The sequence below is a fragment of the Haliotis rubra genome, unplaced genomic scaffold, assembly GCF_003918875.1.
Source record: "Haliotis rubra isolate DU_JTF1 unplaced genomic scaffold, ASM391887v1 Scf2258, whole genome shotgun sequence".
In the NCBI taxonomy this organism is placed as follows: Eukaryota; Metazoa; Mollusca; class Gastropoda; order Lepetellida; family Haliotidae; genus Haliotis; species Haliotis rubra.
In genome coordinates this window covers 1-25,341 of record NW_025766290.1, presented here as the reverse complement: position 1 = coordinate 25,341, position 25,341 = coordinate 1, and the positions used below count along the sequence as shown (strand labels likewise).

Genomic DNA, 25,341 nt, shown 5'->3' with positions numbered 1-25,341 from the left:
AAGACATATCTGGACTTATCTTTTATATATCTATACCATACACCACCCATATTTAGAAATTGGGCTTCACACATTGTACCCATGTGGGAATCAAACCCAGGTCTTTGTCATGTCTTTTTAACCACTAAGCTACCCCATTTTAGTAGTAGTAGTAGTAGTAGTATTCTGACAGATTAAAAATGGTGGTGGGGTAACCTTGTTATTTAAAGCGTTCACCGTCCTCTGAGGGCCGGGTTTGATTCCCCAAATGGATTCCAGAGCTCCAGATAAGATTTAGCTCACTGTTTGGAGTGGGTATTATGAATGTTGAGTGGGTATTTCATTTTCCGTTACCCACTGCTTTCAAATATGTGCGTATTTCAGTCACTTTACTCACCTAAGTATTATGTCATTGAGCAAGTTTACTAAGCAGGTATGTTCTGCCTTATGTCATACCTAATCAAAACCAACTTAAATATAATGGAAATGATTTCATAAAAAATCACTCATCCTATACTGACATTACAACACTTGTCCTATACTAACAGTACAACTTGATAGCAATCAATGTCTTTTTCATTACGCAAGCGAATTTTATAAATATATTCCGTACGCATTTGTTTTAAACTTTTTGCGTATCTACCTTTTTAAATGTGTAATTGGTGCGCAACAATTATTTTCAATGCGTAATTCTATGCATATTTTACCCTGACACGCAGCTTATCTGGGCCTCTGGATACAATGTGTGAAGCCCATTTCTGGTGTCCCTTGATTGATATTACAGGAATATTAAAGCAGCATAACACCCAACTCACTGACTTTGACTGATTAACATAGTGATAATCATAATAATATACTTCACATCTTTCACACCATAAACATGATAAACATTATCCAACCACTTCACAGTTTGGATTCTGTGGATTCTATTGTAAGATTGGCAAAGTCCACATATGGAGCTACATGTCCTGCTGCCATTTCAATATTGCAGGAGACACGTCCCTTGCGCTTTCCCTCACTGTCAACCTCATATCTGTTCGGTGTTGTAAAGGGTATTTCTGCTCTAATTCCTCCAACGTCAAGCTGCTTTTCAGTATTTCCCCTTCTCCGTAGATATCCGGCACCTTTGGGTACAGCTCATCACCTGCAACAATTGGCATCATCAGATTGGTTGGTTGTTGTTTAATGCCACACCCAGCTGTAAATAATCGAGTCTGGACCAGACAATCCAGTGATCAACAACATGAACACCCATCTACACAACTGGGATAAGATGACATGTGTCAACTAATGTATATTAATATGTATATGGGCCTGTGGCCTTCATACGTAATACAGATTTTGATGATGGTGATGATGTCACCGAGCCTTAGTCACCTCTGACGACAAGCATGGGTTGCTGTAGACCAATTCTAACCTGGATCTACATGGCTCGCTAGGTGACAGTTGATAGATGAATCATGTGAATAATGATAATAATGATAAGCAGCATATGCCATTAATATTCCTGGCAAAAGATCAATGCACTTTTGAATACTATTCTCAACTCCTTTTGGAGTATAAGATATAACATGAGGCAATAGAAGATTAACAGTCAAATTACAACCTTATCCTACAAGGTACCCATTCACTGGTGGATCAACAGGCATATTTCAGACACCTGGCCCGATTTCTGGAAACAAACTTAAGTCTGAGTTTTGACTTAAGTTAGAGTTTTAACTCAAATTTGAGAAAATGCATTTCCCAGAATGAACTTAAATCGATAATAAACTCAAACATAGTAGACAATTTGAGTTTGGTGGATAGATTACTTAAGATGTTTCGGCTTTTTTATTTAAAAAATGCAGTTGAGTTTAAAATTCAGCTGATTCAAATTGTCAACTCAGTTTGAAATTTGAGTAAAAACTTAAGTTTGTTTCGAGAAATCGGGTCCTGGTTCAAGAGACCCCACATAAGGTGAGGTGAGGCGAGGTGAGGTGAGGTGAGGTGAGGCGAAATTGGGTTTAACGTCGTGCCTTAGAATATTTCGCTCTTATGACGACGTGCATGCGTGTGTATGTGTACGTGCGGCTGCTTGTACTAGCCCAGACTGAAGCTGGTTTTATAGTGCTAGCCCACTGAGATACCATGCCACAGTGAAGCATGAATACCCCACTCAGACACATTATACCGACTCCGAGCCGATCAGTCCTTGTTGTACCCATTAATGCTGAGCGCCAGGCAGGGACCAACAAGTACCATATTTTAATGTCTTTTGGTATGGCGGTGTCGTGAATCGAACCCGCGACCTTCCGCTCTCGCGGATGCTCTAACCACTACACCACGGAGGAGGTGAGACCCACATGAAACAGGCAAATCAGAGTGGAACAGGACCAAAGACTAAAGTTAAGGATCCAACCAGTGACCAATCCACTGCACTTCACAACCAACATCTCTTTTCTTCAAGTTCAACTGACTGCGAGCAGTCAGTGACTTATTCATGGAACTTTGCCTAATTGTGGCCTTTACACAATTTTCCAGATCATGTTCCGGTGCACACTGAACAGGAAACCCAATTCTAGTAAAATTTCTTTCATCTTTTAGGCATAAATTTTCATGCATCAGCACTAAGATCTACCATATATCGCTGTATATAAGGTAAGTTTTAGTAGCTTGAATTACAGGAATGGGTGTAGCCTTATGCACAAGGTAGATGATCTCAAAGGTTTTCTCAAAATGGTAGAGCGCAATAGTGCAGTGGTAAGGTGTCTGCCTATCACGCTAAGGGACCGTTCAGAATTTATGGCTGGGTGGTGGGTGTGTGTGATGATGATTTTTATGGAGAAGCATGTACAATGTGAATGCCCCAAAAAAACCAAACAAACAACAACAACAAAACAAAACAAAATTAAAAATTATGTGCATGTAGGTGTACAAAATCAGTGACCCCTTCCCTTCCCATAATTTCAAAATATAATTTTAAACATAATTTTATGTACAAAATTGCTGACCCCCCCTAGTACGTGTGTACAAAATTGCTGGCACGCACGCACACACACACACACACGCACGCACACACACACACACGACACGAAAAAAATGGGTGACCCCCCCTTAAAATCATCATCAACCCCCTAGCCATAAATTATGAACAGTCCCTAAAGGCCCAGGTTCGATCCCTGGTGGAGGCACCTAGGTTCGGGTCCCGAGGTGGGCACATTTATGTAGTATCCTTGGACAAGATACTTAGATCCACATTGTCTCAGTTCACCCGGCTGTAAAATTTGTACCCGTGAGGATGTGCTGGCAATGTGAGTGCTTAGCTCATTGCGCCTAACAGGCAGCATGGCTGTATAATCTTTAGGGAGTTGAAAAAGTATCAGAATGTACGTCAGTGTCCTATGACCGGGGATAGTAATGTCTGTACTGCCGTGAGCAGGCAATGTCACTGGATATGAGCGCCATATATAAGCGGACTATTACAAAATGATGACCAGGGACCAGTTGAGTCGAAAAGTTTTGGGCACAGTGTGACCTGTAAATCTAAAACTAACTGATTGAGTAAATCAACTCACCAGGCATAAGGTACAGGACTGCGTCTGCACATTCAAATCTGACAGGAAGCCATCGTTCAATTCTGTTCCCTGACCGTTCCCGTGACCAGCAGAAGTGAACCAATTCCTCCATACTGCCAATGTTCAGCAAACGAGCCAGTTCGTACATCTGAGGTGGTGCTATGCCTGCCCATCCTCTTTCAAATTCCAGCAAAATATTCAGTGGAGATCCCCACTGTAACAAAAACATTATTTTGAATAAAAACTCCTAATATATAACAGTTAAAAATTTACACTAGTGGCATAAAATCCAGACGATTCTAAGAAGGTTATACATTCTATTGTCAGTGTATGAAATAAGGTCCGTCTGACCACCCGAGACGGGCTAGATTTCTGCCGGACGGTCTAATTTTAAAGCTATCCAGCCCGATGGACGAGTGAAAAAAATATATTCAGATAACGTGTCCACTGGCACTGTCTATTAGTGCTGGGAATTGGTTAAAATCTCATGATTGATGATTGGTTCATTACAACCGATCAATCATCGAAAATAATTGGTTAGCGTCATATATGAAATTTTCCTGATTATTTTTGTTAATGGACAAAAAAAATAAAGAAAAAAACTTGTAATTCTTTGGTGTTTTTGCAAATTGCACAAAATGCATTTGCAAATTTCACATCTTTCAAGGATGACTAGTAGGTTAGGAACATTAATTTCTTGGAGTCTAAGATAAATTCAATCATGACTTGGAACAAGCTTGTAGTGCTTATGAAATGTAACAGACAAAACCAACCTTGTGAAAAATAGTGTTAATGAAAACAAGTGTTCCAGAATTGTTTGTGTTCGATTATGAGAAAACATGATCGATTGGTTGGTCGTTTAGTCACTGCGACCAATCTTCGATTATTTCAATTAATCGGACCGCCACTACTGTCTATTTGGTATTTAAGAAGGACTGGTTAACTTACCAGCCCAGATGTCTGGCTGGGTTTTTGGCTTATTTCATACACTGCTATTGTATAGACTGATGTTAGCTGAAATGGTAACCCACTCAGCCACTGTTAGGTCCGCAAAAATGGAAGTCTATCAACTGGTAGTCAAGATCACATACTTTGTGTTCCACTCTGACAAGTGTAAATTGGCATCACTCCGATGGATGCATAACCGTGAAATTCTGGGTAAGAATATGTCTTCAGCAAGCCATGCTTGTCGTAAAAGGTGACTGGGGTACAACTAGTTGTCGGCAGATATGTACCTGTATACAGAAATGTACCGTAAAACAATGTCAAAATACAGAAACGCACTTGCCAGTACCCTACACAGCGGACGAGTCCATCTTCTGCAACCCAAAACTGAAGCCGTTATGTAGTTGTTCCCGTTCAACTGATTGCGAGTGATAAAGTGCTACAAGTAATATTCCTTACTTTGTATACTTGTTTCTTACATAATGCAATCAAATGCATCCAATACAACAGTATGACAGTTCTGATCAAGAAAAGGGCACAATGCAGAATGGAATCGTTCTAGGGTACGCGTTCTGTATTCTGATTTTGGCTATGGTAATTTCTGTATAAAGAATGAGTGAGTGTGTTTAGTTTTACATCGCACTCAGCAATATTCCAGCTATATGGCAGCGGTCTGTAAATAATTGAATCTGGACCAGACAATCCAGTAAGCAACACCATTGTCTACACAACTGGGATATGATGACATGTCAACCAAGTCGGCGAGTATCGATTTAAGCAATATTTGCAAGCCAAGTCATCGAGCCTGACCAACCGATCCCGTTAGTCACCTTTTACAACAAGCATGGGTTGCTGCAGACCAATTCTAACCCAGATCTACATGGGAACAAAATTGTTTGAGGGTAGAATAGGCTTCCATCCCATGAGCAGTTACCACGGAAACTTTTAATGGATCTTGTCCGGTACTGTAACTGACCTCTACTTTGATCTGCGCAATTCGGAACCGATAACATGTCAACCAAGTCAGCGAACCTCACCACCCGATCCCTCTGTATAAAGAAACGTACCTCGGGTACACATAGGCAGTACCCGTGCCGACAAAGACCCTTCATGGATCGGGTGGCCTTGCTGACTTGTCCAGACTCAATTTAATGCAGATCACCATCCTATAAGCTGGAATATTGCTGAGCGCTGCATTAAACAAACAAAACCCATGACTGAAAGCTCTGAAGACACAATGCTTGGTCAAATGAAACGTACTTGATGACGCTATAAGCATGACAATAGTTGTTCATCATAAACATCAAATTGTCAGATTCCTCTTCATCATTGTTCATTATTCGTACCTGACTATGGACAGTTTCTCCCTTGTCCTCAGCCACATCTGGTTTTTCGTCCACACAACACAGAAAGAAGGCTGTGTCGTATCTTCTGGGTTTACGATGAAGAATGATCTCCTGGGCTGGTGTCAGCCAGTCTGACCACTCATACAGTGACCACACGTCTGGTACAATATTCATATCACGACACATTGTGATGAATTCTGAAGCGTTTTCTTCAACTCTCTTCCTCCAAGTATTAATGTTTGAATCTGATTTCAATGCATTGCCGTATGTTGGAGAGTCTACATTAATCACAGTCGTTTGCTTCATGTCGGAAACATTTCTCGCTAGCAGAACGCCCGATTCTTCAAACGTTTCTCGTATGGCACATATCCTGAAAGCTATTTCACTGGGTATTGTAGTGAATTCTGCATCTCGAATTCGATTAAACATCGGTGCCCCTGGTCCATTTCCCTTCACAAAATTGAACAGGTTGGACCTTGAAAGTTCGCCAGCTTGACCTAATATGTCGTACCATTCTTTAGAAAAGTCTGCATCACTTGCTACTCCGCCCGGGAAGACATAGAGATTAGGCATAAAAGGTTGACTTGCTGCTTCTTTTCAGCATCAGTGTCTCAAAGTTATCTCCCTTTGGTTCAGCGGTCGTCTGACTTGAGCCCACTGGTTTAAAAGTTATACGACCGCGGCATCTGTTTGCTGAAACAAGAATCAGAGTAGCGGCCTCTCGCCATGATTTCAGAAGAGCAGCCATGATCGCACTCTGACAATATGTGCACTTATCTCTGACGACTGCTATTAGGGCTCGAAACAGCTGAGCCTACACAAACACTGCCATCTTGGAGTCACAGGGGCAAAGTCCATCGAGCTCCTAACACCGCATGTAAGAGGAGTCGGCACGGCTCAAATGGGCTTGGCTCTGGGTTTCGTTGTTCAAAACAACCTTAGCTATAACGTCAACCTCAAACACTAAGGTTAGAGTTACGATCACCTTTTAAGAAAAATTACGCCTGTTGCACAAAACAACCTTAGGCGCTTAGGGCAACCTTTAACTCGGACTCGAACCTTAGCCGTAACCTTAACTAAGGCCGAACTTTCAGCGAAGGTTGTTTTGAACAACGGAGCCCTGGGTGCCGTTGTACAAAACAACCTTAGCGCTAAGACTACCTTAAGTCTATGTTAAGGTATGGGAGTTACGGTCACCTTAGCGTCGATCCCATAAGCAAAACTTCATCGGTCCGATAATGTACGTCGGGTCATTATAGCTAAAATACATGAAATTATCATGAAACGGCCCTCCCATTATCAGAAATTTGCGGTCCGCTGCAAATGATATTGGACCGCTCAACATATAGGGAAGGCTCATGCAATGAACGGCACATGTGCCACTCAGAAGAGCCAGTGACCTGACACATATCGCAGTGTTATTGTTTAGACACCACTTCAGAAACAGCTGTGTTGCGGCGAGACTGTCCGTTATCTTATATAGACTAGGGTCGAGAGACCTAGACTTGCACAGGTTCTTCCCAAAGTATAGAACTCCATGTTAATCTTATTATTATATTTATTCACATATATTATATCTGTTGATTTGATTTAAACATATTTTATTCACAAATGTGAAAGGGATTGGGGACAAGTATTCCAACTTAAAATACCCGCTCTCTAATATTTACATACATACATTTTCAATTCTTTACATATTAGGAAAGAATAGAGAGAAGAGATAGGAAAGTTAAGTAAAGGAAGGGATACAACTCATGTGATCACACAAAATGTTTTGATTGATAAATAAAGGTTTGCACACCTTTAAAAACGTATTCATTCATTCTTCTAATAGGAAGTGATGTACATTTTCACAAGTATTGCCACAGAATCTGCCCTGTTGAAACGATACAGATCATAATTTAGCTGACTAGTCATATATCTCAACTTTGTGTGTATAATATTTAATTTTCTAACACCAAAACGAGTAATATGATGGATCTACAGGTTGCTCGCACTTTAAGTACGACTTGAAACTTTGTAATGAAGGTCGATTTCTTTCGGTGGAAATATTATTCCACATTCTTACAGTTTATGGAAAAAGGAATCATATGAAAGTCTTAACCTAGAATAATATTGTTAGCATTCCTAAGGTTATATTATTTTTTGTTTGTTCATAATATTTTTGTTTGTTTATAAATATCTGTTCTCATGTTACATCTTTTGTCACTATATCCTGGTACATCTCACCTGCTTATTCTTATATTTTGGTTCTACTGTAAATAATACCATCTCTCAATTATATTTAAGTACAATTCCTTCACTTTACAGTTTGTCAGTATCATATCTGTGTTTTGCTTTTTAAGTTCTCGGATTTACTTTATTGCTCTACTATATTCTCAATAACCAATTTACACGTGAGTTATAATTTCTTCTGTTAAAAATCAGTGTTCTATAGTGACAGTGGAAATATTATGTTTGGATGACCAATGGTTTCCACAATTTAAAACAAGCGGCAGTTATACTGGACTGATACAACACAACACTATTGTTTTATGAGATTAATAATTCTAACATTCACCCCCCTAGCTCCCCCTTCCCGGCTATGCCTTACCGCGACGCCTACGTGCGCAGTGCTTCTGATAGTAACCATACGCCCTGTCCCGTCAACACCTTAAAGCCTACTGATGACACCACATCTGTAATCTGAAACCTCATCTCTAAATGAACTCCAGTTGCTGCTGCACGGCAATATATTCAGTGCGACAGACAGAAATTAGGCGAGCTATAAACGTGTTAGCGAAGCAGTTTTGAAAGCTAACAAATACATACTTAACTAATGATTGCTGAAAGAACAAATTAGGACAATAATACACGATGTGTGTACATGTGTGTGTGTGTGTGTTCGCAAGTAAGTGGAGCTGGTACTGGCAGTAGTTCTCAGTTCAAATATACTTCCCAAAACCTTCTTGTTCTTCTAATTTACAGATTAAGAGTAGCTACTTTTCATCATTTTTCTATTCTGAAAAAGTAAAAAGAATCAATCCCTACTCCTTACCTACACCAGGAGGTTCTCTGTGCAAAGCGTCACTATAGAAATAGCTTGAAATATGGACGGCACATTTGGGAGCGGGGCATTTTTGGGATGGAAATACTTGAAAATACGGGTTGGAAATACCATTATTGTCTTCCTCAACCATTTGGCCATCTAATCAAGTAATACAAGTCACTGGCTACCCCCTCTTCAAGGCTACATAGGTACACTACATCACGGGGGGTTCCCTATGCAAAGCGTCACTATAGAAATAGCTTGAAATATGGACGGCACATTTGGGAGCGGGGCATATATTGTATGGGAATTCCTAAAAATACGAGTTGGAAATAACATTTTTGTCTTCCCCAACCATTTGGCCATCTAATCATGTAATACAAGTCACTGGCTTCCTTCTCTTCAAGGCTACATAGGTACCCTACATCATGTGGGGTCTCTATGCATAGCGTCACTATAGAAATAGCTTGAAATATGGACGGCACATTTGGGAGCGGGGCATTTATTGTATGGAAATACTTGAAAATACGGGTTGGAAATAACATTATTGTCTTCCCCAACCATTTGGCCATCTAATCATGTAATACAAGTCACTGGCTACCCCCTCTTCAAGGCTACATAGGTACACTACATCATGGGGGGTTCTCTATGCAAAGCGTCATTATAGAAATAGCTTGAAATATGGACGGCACATTTGGGAGCGGGGCATTTTTGGGATGGAAATACTTGAAAATACGGGTTGGAAATAACATTATTGTCTTCCCCAACCATTTGGCCACCTAATCATGTAATACAAGTCACTGGTTACCCCTCTTCAAGGCTACATAGGTACCCTACATCATGGGGTTCTCTATGCAAAGCGTCACTATAGAAATAGCTTGAAATGTGGACGGCACATTTGGGAGCTGGGCATATATTGTATGGGAATTCCTAAAAATACGAGTTGGAAATAACATTATTGTCTTCCCCAACCATTTGGCCACCTAATCATGTAATACAAGTCACTAACTACCCCCCCCTGATCAAGGCTACATAGGTACACTACATCATGGGGTTCTCTATGCAAAGCATCACTATGGAAATAGCTTGAAATATGGACGGCACATTTGGGAGCGGGGCATTTTTGGGATGGAAATACTTGAAAATACGGGTTGGAAATAACATTATTGTCTTCCCCAACCATTTGGCCATCTAATCAAGTAATACAAGTCACTGGCTACCCCCTCTTCAAGGCTACATAGGTACACTACATCTTGGGGGGTTCTCTATGCAAAGCGTCACTATGGAAATAGCTTGAAATATGGACGGCACATTTGGGAGCCGGGGCATTTTGGGAAGGAAATACTTGAAAATACGGGTTGGAAATAACATTTTGTCTTCCCCAACCATTTGGCCACCTAATCATGTAATGCAAGTCACTAACTACCCCCTCTTCAAGGCTACATAGGTACACTACATCATGGGGGTTCTCTATGCAAAGCGTCATTATAGAAATAGCTTGAAATATGGACGGCACATTTGGGAGCGGGGCATATATTGTATGGGAATTCCTGAAAATACGGGTTGGAAATACCATTATTGTCTTCCTCAACCATTTGGCCATCTAATCAAGTAATACAAGTCACTAACTACCCCCTGATCAAGGCTACATAGGTACACTACATCATGGGGGGTTCTCTATGCAAAGCGTCATTATAGAAATAGCTTGAAATATGGACGGCACATTTGGGAGCGTGGCATTTTTGGGATGGAAATACTTGAAAATACGGGTTGGAAATAACATTATTGTCTTCCCCAACCATTTGGCCATCTAATCAAGTAATACAAGTCACTGGCTACCCACTCTTCAAGGCTACATAGGTACACTACATCATGGGGGGTTCTCTATGCAAAGCGTCACTATGGAAATAGCTTGAAATATGGACGGCACATTTGGGAGCGGGGCATTTTTGGGAAGGAAATACTTGAAAATACGGGTTGGAAATAACATTATTGTCTTCCCCAACCATTTGGCCATCTAATCATGTAATACAAGTCACTAACTACCCCTTCTTCAAGGCTACATAGGTACACTACATCATGGGGGTTCTCTATGCAAAGCGTCATTATAGAAATAGCTTGAAATATGGACGGCACATTTGGGAGCGGGGCATTTTTGGGATGGAAATACTTGAAAATACGGGTTGGAAATAACATTATTGTCTTCCCCAACCATTTGGCCACCTAATCAAGTAATACAAGTCACTGGCTACCCTCTCTTCAAGGCTACATAGGTACACTACATCATGTGGGGTTCTCTATGCAAAGCGTCATTATAGAAATAGCTTGAAAATATGGACGGCACATTTGGGAGCGGGGCATTTTGGGATGGAAATACTTGAAAATACGGGTTGGAAATAACATTATTGTCTTCCCCAACCATTTGGCCATCTAATTAAGTAATACAAGTCACTAACTACCCACTCTTCAAGGCTACATAGGTACCTACATCATGTGGGGTTCTCTATGCATAGCGTCACTATAGAAATAGCTTGAAATATGGACGGCACATTTGGGAGTGGGGCATTTATTGTATGGAAATACTTGAAAATACGGGTTGGAAATAACATTATTGTCTTCCCCAACCATTTGGCCATCTAATCATGTAATACAAGTCACTGGTTACCCTCTCTTCAAGGCTACATAGGTACCCCTACATCATGGGGGTTCTCTATGCAAAGCGTCATTATAGAAATAGCATGAAATATGGACGGCACATTTGGGAGCCAGGGCATTTTGGGATGGAAATACTTGAAAATACGGGTTGGAAATAACATTATTGTCTTCCCCAACCATTTGGCCATCTAATCAAGTAATACAAGTCACTAACTACCCCTGATCAAGGCTACATAGGTACACTACATCATGGGGTTCTCTATGCAAAGCATCACTATGGAAATAGCTTGAAATATGGACGGCACATTTGGGAGCGGGCATTTTGGGATGGAAATACTTGAAAATACGGGTTGGAAATAACATTATTGTCTTCCCCAACCATTTGGCCATCTAATCAAGTAATACAAGTCACTGGCTACCCTCTCTCTCAAGGCTACATAGGTACACTACATCATGGGGGTTCTCTATGCAAAGCGTCACTATGGAAATAGCTTGAAATATGGACGGCACATTTGGGAGCGGGCATTTTGGGAAGGAAATACTTGAAAATACGGGTTGGAAATAACATTTTGTGTCTTCCCCAACCATTTGGCCACCTAATCATGTAATGCAAGTCACTAACTACCCCTCTTCAAGGCTACATAGGTACACTACATCATGGGGGTTCTCTATGCAAAGCGTCATTATAGAAATAGCTTGAAATATGGACGGCACATTTGGGAGCGGGGCATATATTGTATGGGAATTCCTGAAAATACGGGTTGGAAATACCATTATTGTCTTCCTCAACCATTTGGCCATCTAATCAAGTAATACAAGTCACTAACTACCCCTGATCAAGGCTACATAGGTACACTACATCATGGGGGTTCTCTATGCAAAGCGTCATTATAGAAATAGCTTGAAATATGGACGGCACATTTGGGAGCGTGGCATTTTGGGATGGAAATACTTGAAAATACGGGTTGGAAATAACATTATTGTCTTCCCCAACCATTTGGCCATCTAATCAAGTAATACAAGTCACTGGCTACCCACTCTTCAAGGCTACATAGGTACACTACATCATGGGGGTTCTCTATGCAAAGCGTCACTATGGAAATAGCTTGAAATATGGACGGCACATTTGGGAGCGGGCATTTTGGGAAGGAAATACTTGAAAATACGGGTTGGAAATAACATTATTGTCTTCCCCAACCATTTGGCCATCTAATCATGTAATACAAGTCACTAACTACCCCTGGTCTTCAAGGCTACATAGGTACACTACATCATGGGGGTTCTCTATGCAAAGCGTCATTATAGAAATAGCTTGAAATATGGACGGCACATTTGGGAGTGGGGCATTTTGGGATGGAAATACTTGAAAATACGGGTTGGAAATAACATTATTGTCTTCCCCAACCATTTGGCCATCTAATCAAGTAATACAAGTCACTGGCTACCCACTCTTCAAGGCTACATAGGTACACTACATCATTGGGTTCTCTATGCAAAGCGTTTCTATGGAAATAGCTTGAAATATGGACGGCACATTTGGGAGCGGGGCATTTTGGGATGGAAATACTTGAAAATACGGGTTGGAAATAACATTATTGTCTTCCCCAACCATTTGGCCATCTAATTAAGTAATACAAGTCACTAACTACCCACTCTTCAAGGCTACATAGGTACCCTACATCATGTGGGGTTCTCTATGCATAGCGTCACTATAGAAATAGCTTGAAATATGGACGGCACATTTGGGAGTGGGGCATTTATTGTATGGAAATACTTGAAAATACGGGTTGGAAATAACATTATTGTCTTCCCCAACCATTTGGCCATCTAATCATGTAATACAAGTCACTGGTTACCCTCTCTTCAAGGCTACATAGGTACCCTACATCATGGGGGTTCTCTATGCAAAGCGTCATTATAGAAATAGCATGAAATATGGACGGCACATTTGGGAGCGGGCATTTTGGGATGGAAATACTTGAAAATACGGGTTGGAAATAACATTATTGTCTTCCCCAATCATTTGGCCACCTAATCACGTAATACAAGTCACTACCTACCCCTCTTCAAGGCTACATAGGTACCCTACATCATGGGGGTTCTCTATGCAAAGCGTCACTATAGAAATAGCTTGAAATATGGACGGCACATTTGGGAGCCGGGGCATTTTGGGAAGGAAATACTTGAAAATACGGGTTGGAAATAACATTATTGTCTTCCCCAACCATTTGGCCACCTAATCATGTAATACAAGTCACTGGCTTCCCTCTCTTCAAGGCTACATAGGTACACTACATCATGGGGGGTTCTCTATGCAAAGCGTCATTATAGAAATAGCTTGAAATATGGACGGCACATTTGGGAGCGGGGCATATATTGTATGGGAATTCCTAAAAATACGGGTTGGAAATAACATTATTGTCTTCCCCAACCATTTGGCCACCTAATCATGTAATACAAGTCACTAACTACCCCTTCTTCAAGGCTACATAGGTACACTACATCATGGGGTTCTCTATGCAAAGCGACACTATAGAAATAGCTTGAAATATGGACGGCACATTTGGGAGCGGGCATTTATTGTATGGAAATACTTGAAAATACGGGTTGGAAATAACATTATTGTCTTCCCCAACCATTTGGCCACCTAATCATGTAATACAAGTCACTGGCTTCCCTCTCTTCAAGGCTACATAGGTACCCTACATCATGGGGGGTTCTCTATGCAAAGCGTCATTATAGAAATAGCTTGAAATATGGACGGCACATTTGGGAGCGGGGCATATATTGTATGGGAATTCCTGAAAATACGGGTTGGAAATACCATTATTGTCTTCCCTCAACCATTTGGCCATCTAATCAAGTAATACAAGTCACTAACTACCCCTGATCAAGGCTACATAGGTACACTACATCATGGGGGTTCTCTATGCAAAGCGTCATTATAGAAATAGCTTGAAATATGGACGGCACATTTGGGAGCGTGGCATTTTGGGATGGAAATACTTGAAAATACGGGTTGGAAATAACATTATTGTCTTCCCCAACCATTTGGCCATCTAATCAAGTAATACAAGTCACTGGCTACCCACTCTTCAAGGCTACATAGGTACACTACATCATGGGGGTTCTCTATGCAAAGCGTCACTATGGAAATAGCTTGAAATATGGACGGCACATTTGGGAGCGGGGCATTTTGGGAAGGAAATACTTGAAAATACGGGTTGGAAATAACATTATTGTCTTCCCCAACCATTTGGCCATCTAATCATGTAATACAAGTCACTAACTACCCCTGTCTTCAAGGCTACATAGGTACACTACATCATGGGGGGTTCTCTATGCAAAGCGTCATTATAGAAATAGCTTGAAATATGGACGGCACATTTGGGAGCGGGGCATTTTTGGGATGGAAATACTTGAAAATACGGGTTGGAAATAACATTATTGTCTTCCCCAACCATTTGGCCACCTAATCAAGTAATACAAGTCACTGGCTACCCTCTCTCAAGGCTACATAGGTACACTACATCATGTGGGGTTCTCTATGCAAAGCGTCATTATAGAAATAGCTTGAAATATGGACGGCACATTTGGGAGCGGGGCATTTTGGGATGGAAATACTTGAAAATACGGGTTGGAAATAACATTATTGTCTTCCCCAACCATTTGGCCATCTAATTAAGTAATACAAGTCACTAACTACCCACTCTTCAAGGCTACATAGGTACCCTACATCATGTGGGTTTCTCTATGCATAGCGTCACTATAGAAATAGCTTGAAATATGGACGGCACATTTGGGAGTGGGGCATTTATTGTATGGAAATACTTGAAAATACGGGTTGGAAATAACATTATTGTCTTCCCCAACCATTTGGCCATCTAATCATGTAATACAAGTCACTGGTTACCCTCTCTCTCAAAGGCTACATAGGTACCCTACATCATGGGGGTTCTCTATGCAAAGCGTCATTATAGAAATAGCATGAAATATGGACGGCACATTTGGGAGCGGGGCATTTTGGGATGGAAATACTTGAAAATACGGGTTGGAAATAACATTATTGTCTTCCCCCCAACCATTTGGCCATCTAATCAAGTAATACAAGTCACTAACTACCCCCCTGATCAAGGCTACATAGGTACACTACATCATGGGGTTCTCTATGCAAAGCATCACTATGGAAATAGCTTGAAATATGGACGGCACATTTGGGAGCAGGGCATTTTGGGATGGAAATACTTGAAAATACGGGTTGGAAATAACATTATTGTCTTCCCCAACCATTTGGCCATCTAATCAAGTAATACAAGTCACTGGCTACCCCTCTTCAAGGCTACATAGGTACACTACATCATGGGGGGTTCTCTATGCAAAGCGTCACTATGGAAATAGCTTGAAATATGGACGGCACATTTGGGAGCGGGGCATTTTGGGAAGGAAATACTTGAAAATACGGGTTGGAAATAACATTTTGTCTTCCCCAACCATTTGGCCACCTAATCATGTAATGCAAGTCACTAACTACCCCCTCTTCAAGGCTACATAGGTACACTACATCATGGGGGTTCTCTATGCAAAGCGTCATTATAGAAATAGCTTGAAATATGGACGGCACATTTGGGAGCGGGGCATATATTGTATGGGAATTCCTTGAAAATACGGGTTGGAAATACCATTATTGTCTTCCTCAACCATTTGGCCATCTAATCAAGTAATACAAGTCACTAACTACCCCCTGATCAAGGCTACATAGGTACACTACATCATGGGGGGTTCTCTATGCAAAGCGTCATTATAGAAATAGCTTGAAATATGGACGGCACATTTGGGAGCGTGGCATTTTGGGATGGAAATACTTGAAAATACGGGTTGGAAATAACATTATTGTCTTCCCCAACCATTTGGCCATCTAATCAAGTAATACAAGTCACTGGCTACCCACTCTTCAAGGCTACATAGGTACACTACATCATGGGGGTTCTCTATGCAAAGCGTCACTATGGAAATAGCTTGAAATATGGACGGCACATTTGGGAGCCAGGGCATTTTGGGAAGGAAATACTTGAAAATACGGGTTGGAAATAACATTATTGTCTTCCCCAACCATTTGGCCATCTAATCATGTAATACAAGTCACTAACTACCCTGTCTTCAAGGCTACATAGGTACACTACATCATGGGGGTTCTCTATGCAAAGCGTCATTATAGAAATAGCTTGAAATATGGACGGCACATTTGGGAGCGGGGCATTTTTGGGATGGAAATACTTGAAAATACGGGTTGGAAATAACATTATTGTCTTCCCCAACCATTTGGCCATCTAATCAAGTAATACAAGTCACTGGCTACCCACTCTTCAAGGCTACATAGGTACACTACATCATTGGTTCTCTATGCAAAGCGTTTCTATGGAAATAGCTTGAAATATGGACGGCACATTTGGGAGCGGGGCATTTTTGGGATGGAAATACTTGAAAATACGGGTTGGAAATAACATTATTGTCTTCCCCAACCATTTGGCCATCTAATTAAGTAATACAAGTCACTAACTACCCACTCTTCAAGGCTACATAGGTACCCTACATCATGTGGGGTTCTCTATGCATAGCGTCACTATAGAAATAGCTTGAAATATGGACGGGTACATTTGGGAGTGGGGCATTTATTGTATGGAAATACTTTGAAAATACGGGTTGGAAATAACATTATTGTCTTCCCCAAACCATTTGGCCATCTAATCATGTAATACAAGTCACTGGTTACCCTCTCTTCAAGGCTACATAGGTACCCTACATCATGGGGGTTCTCTATGCAAAGCGTCATTATAGAAATAGCATGAAATATGGACGGCACATTTGGGAGCTGGGCATTTTGGGATGGAAATACTTGAAAATACGGGGTTGGAAATAACATTATTGTCTTCCCAATCATTTGGCCACCTAATCACGTAATACAAGTCACTACCTACCCCCCTCTTCAAGGCTACATAGGTACCCTACATCATGGGGTTCTCTATGCAAAGCGTCACTATAGAAATAGCTTGAAATATGGACGGCACATTTGGGGAGCGGGCATTTTGGGAAGGAAATACTTGAAAATACGGGTTGGAAATAACATTATTGTCTTCCCAACCATTTGGCCACCTAATCATGTAATACAAGTCACTGGCTTCCCCTCTCTTCAAGGCTACATAGGTACACTACATCATGGGGGTTCTCTATGCAAAGCGTCATTATAGAAATAGCTTGAAATATGGACGGCACATTTGGGAGCGGGGCATATATTGTATGGGAATTCCTAAAAATACGGGTTGGAAATAACATTATTGTCTTCCCCAACCATTTGGCCACCTAATCATGTAATACAAGTCACTAACTACCCCTTCTTCAAGGCTACATAGGTACACTACATCATGGGGTTCTCTCTATGCAGCGACACTATAGAAATAGCTTGAAATATGGACGGCACATTTGGGAGCGGGGCATTTATTGTATGGAAATACTTGAAAATACGGGTTGGAAATAACATTATTGTCTCTCCCCCAACCATTTGGCCACCTAATCATGTAATACAAGTCACTGGCTTCCCTCTCTTCAAGGCTACATAGGTACCCTACATCATGGGGTTCTCTATGCAAAGCGTCATTATAGAAATAGCTTGAAATATGGACGGCACATTTGGGAGCGGGGCATATATTGTATGGGAATTCCTGAAAATACGGGTTGGAAATACCATTATTGTCTTCCCCAACCATTTGGCCATCTAATCAAGTAATACAAGTCACTAACTACCCCTGATCAAGGCTACATAGGTACACTACATCATGGGGGTTCTCTATGCAAAGCGTCATTATAGAAATAGCTTGAAATATGGACGGCACATTTGGGAGCTGGGGCATTTTGGGATGGAAATACTTGAAAATACGGGTTGGAAATAACATTATTGTCTTCCCAACCATTTGGCCATCTAATCAAGTAATACAAGTCACTGGCTACCCACTCTTCAAGGCTACATAGGTACACTACATCATGGGGGTTCTCTATGCAAAGCGTCACTATGGAAATAGCTTGAAATATGGACGGCACATTTGGGAGCGGGGCATTTTGGGAAGGAAATACTTGAAAATACGGGTTGGAAATAACATTATTGTCTCTCCCCAACCATTTGGCCATCTAATCATGTAATACAAGTCACTAACTACCCCCGTCTTCAAGGCTACATAGGTACACTACATCATGGGGGGTTCTCTATGCAAAGCGTCATTATAGAAATAGCTTGAAATATGGATCGGCACATTTGGGAGCGGGCATTTTGGGATGGAAATACTTGAAAATACGGGTTGGAAATAACATTATTGTCTTCTCCCAACCATTTGGCCACCTAATCAAGTAATACAAGTCACTGGCTACCCTCTCTTCAAGGCTACATAGGTACACTACATCATGTGGGGTTCTCTATGCAAAGCGTCATTATAGAAATAGCTTGAAATATGGACGGCACATTTGGGAGCGGGCATTTTTGGGATGGAAATACTTGAAAATACGGGTTGGAAATAACATTATTGTCTTCCCCAACCATTTGGCCATCTAATTAAGTAATACAAGTCACTAACTACCCACTCTTCAAGGCTACATAGGTACCCTCTACATCATGTGGGGTCTTCTCTATGCATAGCGTCACTATAGAAATAGCTTGAAATATGGACGGCACATTTGGGAGTGGGGCATTTATTGTATGGAAATACTTTGAAAATACGGGTTGGAAATAACATTATTGTCTTCCCCAACCATTTGGCCATCTAATCATGTAATACAAGTCACTGGTTACCCTCTCTTCAAGGCTACATAGGTACCCTACATCATGGGGGTTCTCTATGCAAAGCGCCATTATAGAAATAGCATGAAATATGGATCGCACATTTGGGAGCGGGGCATTTTTGGGATGGAAATACTTGAAAATACGGGTTGGAAATAACATTATTGTCTTCCCCAACCATTTGGCCATCTAATCAAGTAATACAAGTCACTAACTACCCCCTGATCAAGGCTACATAGGTACACTACATCATGGGGTTCTCTATGCAAAGCATCACTATGGAAATAGCTTGAAATATGGACGGCACATTTGGGAGCGGGGCATTTTTGGGATGGAAATACTTGAAAATACGGGTTGGAAATAACATTATTGTCTTCCCCAACCATTTGGCCATCTAATCAAGTAATACAAGTCACTGGCTACCCCCTCTTCAAGGCTACATAGGTACACTACATCATGGGGGGTTCTCTATGCAAAGCGTCACTATGGAAATAGCTTGAAATATGGACGGCACATTTGGGAGCGGGCATTTTGGGAAGGAAATACTTGAAAATACGGGTTGGAAATAACATTTTTGTCTTCCCAACCATTTGGCCACCTAATCATGTAATGCAAGTCACTAACTACCCCTCTTCAAGGCTACATAGGTACACTACATCATGGGGTTCTCTATGCAAAGCGTCATTATAGAAATAGCTTGAAATATGGACGGCACATTTGGGAGCTGGGCATATATTGTATGGGAATTCCTGAAAATACGGGTTGGAAATACCATTATTGTCTTCCTCAACCATTTGGCCATCTAATCAAGTAATACAAGTCACTAACTACCCCCTGATCAAGGCTACATAGGTACACTACATCATGGGGGGTTCTCTATGCAAAGCGTCATTATAGAAATAGCTTGAAATATGGACGGCACATTTGGGAGCGTGGCATTTTGGGATGGAAATACTTGAAAATACGGGTTGGAAATAACATTATTGTCTCCTCCCCAACCATTTGGCCATCTAATCAAGTAATACAAGTCACTGGCTACCCACTCTTCAAGGCTACATAGGTACACTACATCATGGGGGTTCTCTATGCAAAGCGTCACTATGGAAATAGCTTGAAATATGGACAGCACATTTGGGAGCGGGGCATTTTGGGAAGGAAATACTTGAAAATACGGGTTGGAAATAACATTATTGTCTTCCCCAACCCATTTGGCCATCTAATCATGTAATACAAGTCACTAACTACCCCGTCTTCAAGGCTACATAGGTACACTACATCATGGGGGTTCTCTATGCAAAGCGCCATTATAGAAATAGCTTGAAATATGGACGGCACATTTGGGAGGGGGGCATTTTTGGGATGGAAATACTTGAAAAATACGGGTTGGAAATAACATTATTGTCTTCCCAACCATTTGGCCATCTAATCAAGTAATACAAGTCACTGGCTACCCACTCTTCAAGGCTACATAGGTACACTACATCATTGGGTTCTCTATGCAAAGCGCTTCTATGGAAATAGCTTGAAATATGGACGGCACATTTGGGAGCCGGGCATTTTTGGATGGAAATACTTGAAAATACGGGTTGGAAATAACATTATTGTCTTCCCAACCATTTGGCCATCTAATTAAGTAATACAAGTCACTAACTACCCACTCTTCAAGGCTACATAGGTACCCTACATCATGTGGGTTCTCTATGCATAGCGTCACTATAGAAATAGCTTGAAATATGGACGGCACATTTGGGAGTGGGGCATTTATTGTATGGAAATACTTGAAAATACGGGTTGGAAATAACATTATTGTCTTCCCCAACCATTTGGCCATCTAATCATGTAATACAAGTCACTGGTTACCCTCTCTTCAAGGCTACATAGGTACCCTACATCATGGGGGTTCTCTATGCAAAGCCGCCATTATAGAAATAGCATGAAATATGGACGGCACATTTGGGAGCGGGCATTTTTGGGATGGAAATACTTTGAAAATACGGGTTGGAAATAACATTATTGTCTTCCCAATCATTTGGCCACCTAATCACGTAATACAAGTCACTACCTACCCCTCTTCAAGGCTACATAGGTACCCTACATCATGGGGTTCTCTATGCAAAGCGTCACTATAGAAATAGCTTGAAATATGGACGGCACATTTGGGAGCGGGCATTTTGGGAAGGAAATACTTGAAAATACGGGTTGGAAATAACATTATTGTCTTCCCCAACCATTTGGCCACCTAATCATGTAATACAAGTCACTGGCTTCCCCTCTCAAGGCTACATAGGTACACTACATCATGGGGTTCTCTATGCAAAGCGCCATTATAGAAATAGCTTGAAATATGGACGGCACATTTGGGAGCGGGGCATATATTGTATGGGAATTCCTAAAAATACGGGTTGGAAATAACATTATTGTCTTCCCCAACCATTTGGCCACCTAATCATGTAATACAAGTCACTAACTACCCCTTCTTCAAGGCTACATAGGTACACTACATCATGGGGGTTCTCTATGCAAAGCGACACTATAGAAATAGCTTGAAATATGGACGGCACATTTGGGAGCCGGGGCTTATATTGTATGGGAATTCCTAAAAATACGGGTTGGAAATAACATTATTGTCTTCCCCAACCATTTGGCCACCTAATCATGTAATACAAGTCACTAACTACCCCTTCTTCAAGGCTACATAGGTACACTACATCATGGGGTTCTCTATGCAAAGCGACACTATAGAAATAGCTTGGAAATATGGACGCACATTTGGGAGCCGGGAATATAATGTATGGGAATTCCTGAAAATACGGGTTGGAAATACCATTATTGTCTTCCCAACCATTTGGCCACCTAATCATGTAATACAAGTCACTAACTACCCACTCTTCAAGGCTACATAGGTACACTACATCATGGGGGGTTCTCTATGCAAAGCGTCACTATAGAAATAGCTTGAAATATGGACGGCACATTTGGGAGCGGGGCATATATTGTATGGGAATTCCTGAAAATACGGGTTGGAAATAACATTTTTGTCTTCCCCAACCATTTGGCCATCTAATCATGTAATACAAGTCACTGGTTACCCTCTCTTCAAGGCTACATAGGTACCCTACATCATGGGGGGTTCTCTATGCAAAGCGTCATTATAGAAATAGCATGAAATATGGACGGCACATTTGGGAGCGGGGCATTTTTGGGATGGAAATACTTGAAAATACGGGTTGGAAATAACATTATTGTCTTCCCCAATCATTTGGGCCACCTAATCACGTAATACAAGTCACTACCTACCCCTCTTCAAGGCTACATAGGTACCCTACATCATGGGGGTTCTCTATGCAAAGCGTCACTATAGAAATAGCTTGAAATATGGACGGCACATTTGGGAGCGGGGCATTTTGGGAAGGAAATACTTGAAAATACGGGTTGGAAATAACATTATTGTCTTCCCCAACCATTTGGCCACCTAATCATGTAATACAAGTCACTGGCTTCCCTCTCTTCAAGGCTACATAGGTACCCTACATCATGGGGGGTTCTCTATGCAAAGCGTCATTATAGAAATAGCTTGAAATATGGACGGCACATTTGGGAGCGGGGCATATATTGTATGGGAATTCCTAAAAATACGGGTTGGAAATAACATTATTGTCTTCCCCAACCATTTGGCCACCTAATCATGTAATACAAGTCACTAACTACCCCCTGATCAAGGCTACATAGGTACACTACATCATGGGGTTCTCTATGCAAAGCATCACTATGGAAATAGCTTGAAATATGGACGGCACATTTGGGAGCTGGGGCATTTTGGGATGGAAATACTTGAAAATACGGGTTGGAAATAACATTATTGTCTTCCCCCAACCATTTGGCCACCTAATCATGTAATACAAGTCACTAACTACCCCTTCTTCAAGGCTACATAGGTACACTACATCATGGGGTTCTCTATGCAAAGCGACACACTATAGAAATAGCTTGAAATATGGACGGCACATTTGGGAGCTGGGAATATATTGTATGGGAATTCCTGAAAATACGGGTTGGAAATAACATTATTGTCTTCCCCAACCATTTGGCCACCTAATCATGTAATACAAGTCACTAACTACCCACTCTTCAAGGCTACATAGGTACACTACATCATGGGGGTTCTCTATGCAAAGCGTCACTATAGAAATACCTTTGAAATATGGACGGCACATTTGGGAGCCGGGCATATATTGTATGGGAATTCCTGAAAATACGGGTTGGAAATAACATTTTGTCTTCCCAACCATTTGGCCATCTAATCATGTAATACAAGTCACTGGTTACTCTCTCTCTTCAAGGCTACATAGGTACCCTACATCATGGGGGTTCTCTATGCAAAGCGTCATTATAGAAATAGCATGAAATATGGACGGCACATTTGGGAGCGGGCATTTTTGGGATGGAAATACTTGAAAATACGGGTTGGAAATAACATTATTGTCTTCCCCAAATCATTTGGCCACCTAATCACGTAATACAAGTCACTACCTACCCCCTCTTCAAGGCTACATAGGTACCCTACATCATGGGGGTTCTCTATGCAAAAGCGCCACTATAGAAATAGCTTGAAATATGGACGGCACATTTGGGAGCCAGGGCATATATTGTATGGAAATACTTGAAAATACGGGTTGGAAATAACATTATTGTCTTCCCCAACCATTTGGCCACCTAATCATGTAATACAAGTCACTGGCTTCCCTCTCTTCAAGGCTACATAGGTACCTCTACATCATGGGGGTTCTCTATGCAAAGCGCCATTATAGAAATAGCTTGAAATATGGACGCACATTTGGGAGCGGGCATATATTGTATGGGAATTCCTAAAAATACGGGTTGGAAATAACATTATTGTCTTCCCCAACCATTTGGCCACCTAATCATGTAATACAAGTCACTAACTACCCCTTCTTCAAGGCTACATAGGTACACTACATCATGAGGGTTCTCTATGCAAAGTTTACACTATAGAAATAGCTTGAAATATGGACGGCACATTTGGGAGCTGGGCATATATTGTATGGGAATTCCTGAAAATACGGGTTGGAAATACCATTATTGTCTTCCTCAACCATTTGGCCATCTAATCAAGTAATACAAGTCACTAACTACCCCTGATCAAGGCTACATAGGTACCCTACATCATGGGGTTCTCTATGCAAAGCGTCACTATGGAAATAGCTTGAAATATGGACGGCACATTTGGGAGCCGGGCATTTTGGGATGGAAATACTTGAAAATACGGGTTGGAAATAACATTATTGTCTTCCCCCAACCATTTGGCCACCTAATCATGTAATACAAGTCACTAACTACCCCTCTTCAAGGCTACATAGGTACACTACATCATGGGGGTTCTCTATGCAAAGCGCCACTATAGAAATAGCTTGAAATATGGACGGCACATTTGGGAGCGGGCATATATTGTATGGGAATTCCTGAAAATACGGGTTGGAAATAACATTTTTGTCTTCCCCCAACCATTTGGCCATCTAATCATGTAATACAAGTCACTGGCTACCCACTCTTCAAGGCTACATAGGTACACTACATCATTGGTTCTCTATGCAAAGCCGCTTCTATGGAAATAGCTTGAAATATGGACGGCACATTTGGGAGCTGGGCATTTTGGGATGGAAATACTTTGAAAATACGGGTTGGAAATAACATTATTGTCTCCCCAACCATTTGGCCATCTAATTAAGTAATACAAGTCACTAACTACCCACTCTTCAAGGCTACATAGGTACCCCTACATCATGTGGGGTTCTCTATGCATAGCGTCACTATAGAAATAGCATGAAATATGGTCGGCACATTTGGGAGTGGGCATTTATTTTATGGAAATACTTGAAAATACGGGTTGGAAATAACATTATTGTCTTCCCCAACCATTTGGCCATCTAATCATGTAATACAAGTCACTGGTTACCCTCTTCAAGGCTACATAGGTACCCTACATCATGGGGG

At 41.2% G+C, this 25,341-nt stretch overlaps 1 protein-coding gene across 1 annotated transcript; it reads right to left on the bottom strand.

The window, feature by feature from the left end:
* Positions 1-723: 723 nt before the first annotated feature.
* LOC124277693 (acyl-coenzyme A diphosphatase NUDT19-like) lies at positions 724-6,397 on the bottom strand. The gene is made up of 3 exons (XM_046713422.1): positions 5,825-6,397; positions 3,534-3,747; positions 724-1,123 (listed from the first exon to the last, which is right to left on the bottom strand). Exons 1-3 carry the CDS (start codon positions 6,395-6,397, stop codon positions 939-941), a joined length of 972 nt encoding a protein of 323 aa, XP_046569378.1. The 3' UTR covers positions 724-938.
* Between the last annotated feature and the right edge of the window lie 18,944 nt (positions 6,398-25,341).

Bases quoted from the DNA above. Each gene is read 5' to 3' on its own strand.
- LOC124277693 (XM_046713422.1), bottom strand. From the start codon at position 6,397: ATGCCTAATCTCTATGTCTTCCCGGGCGGAGTAGCAAGTGATGCAGAC. The intron at 3,748-5,824 runs GTACGAATAATG...TTTTTGTTACAG, and splicing joins GAGAAACTGTCCATAGTCAG to TGGGGATCTCCACTGAATAT. The intron at 1,124-3,533 runs GTGAGTTGATTT...CAATTGTTGCAG, and splicing joins AGTCCTGTACCTTATGCCTG to GTGATGAGCTGTACCCAAAG.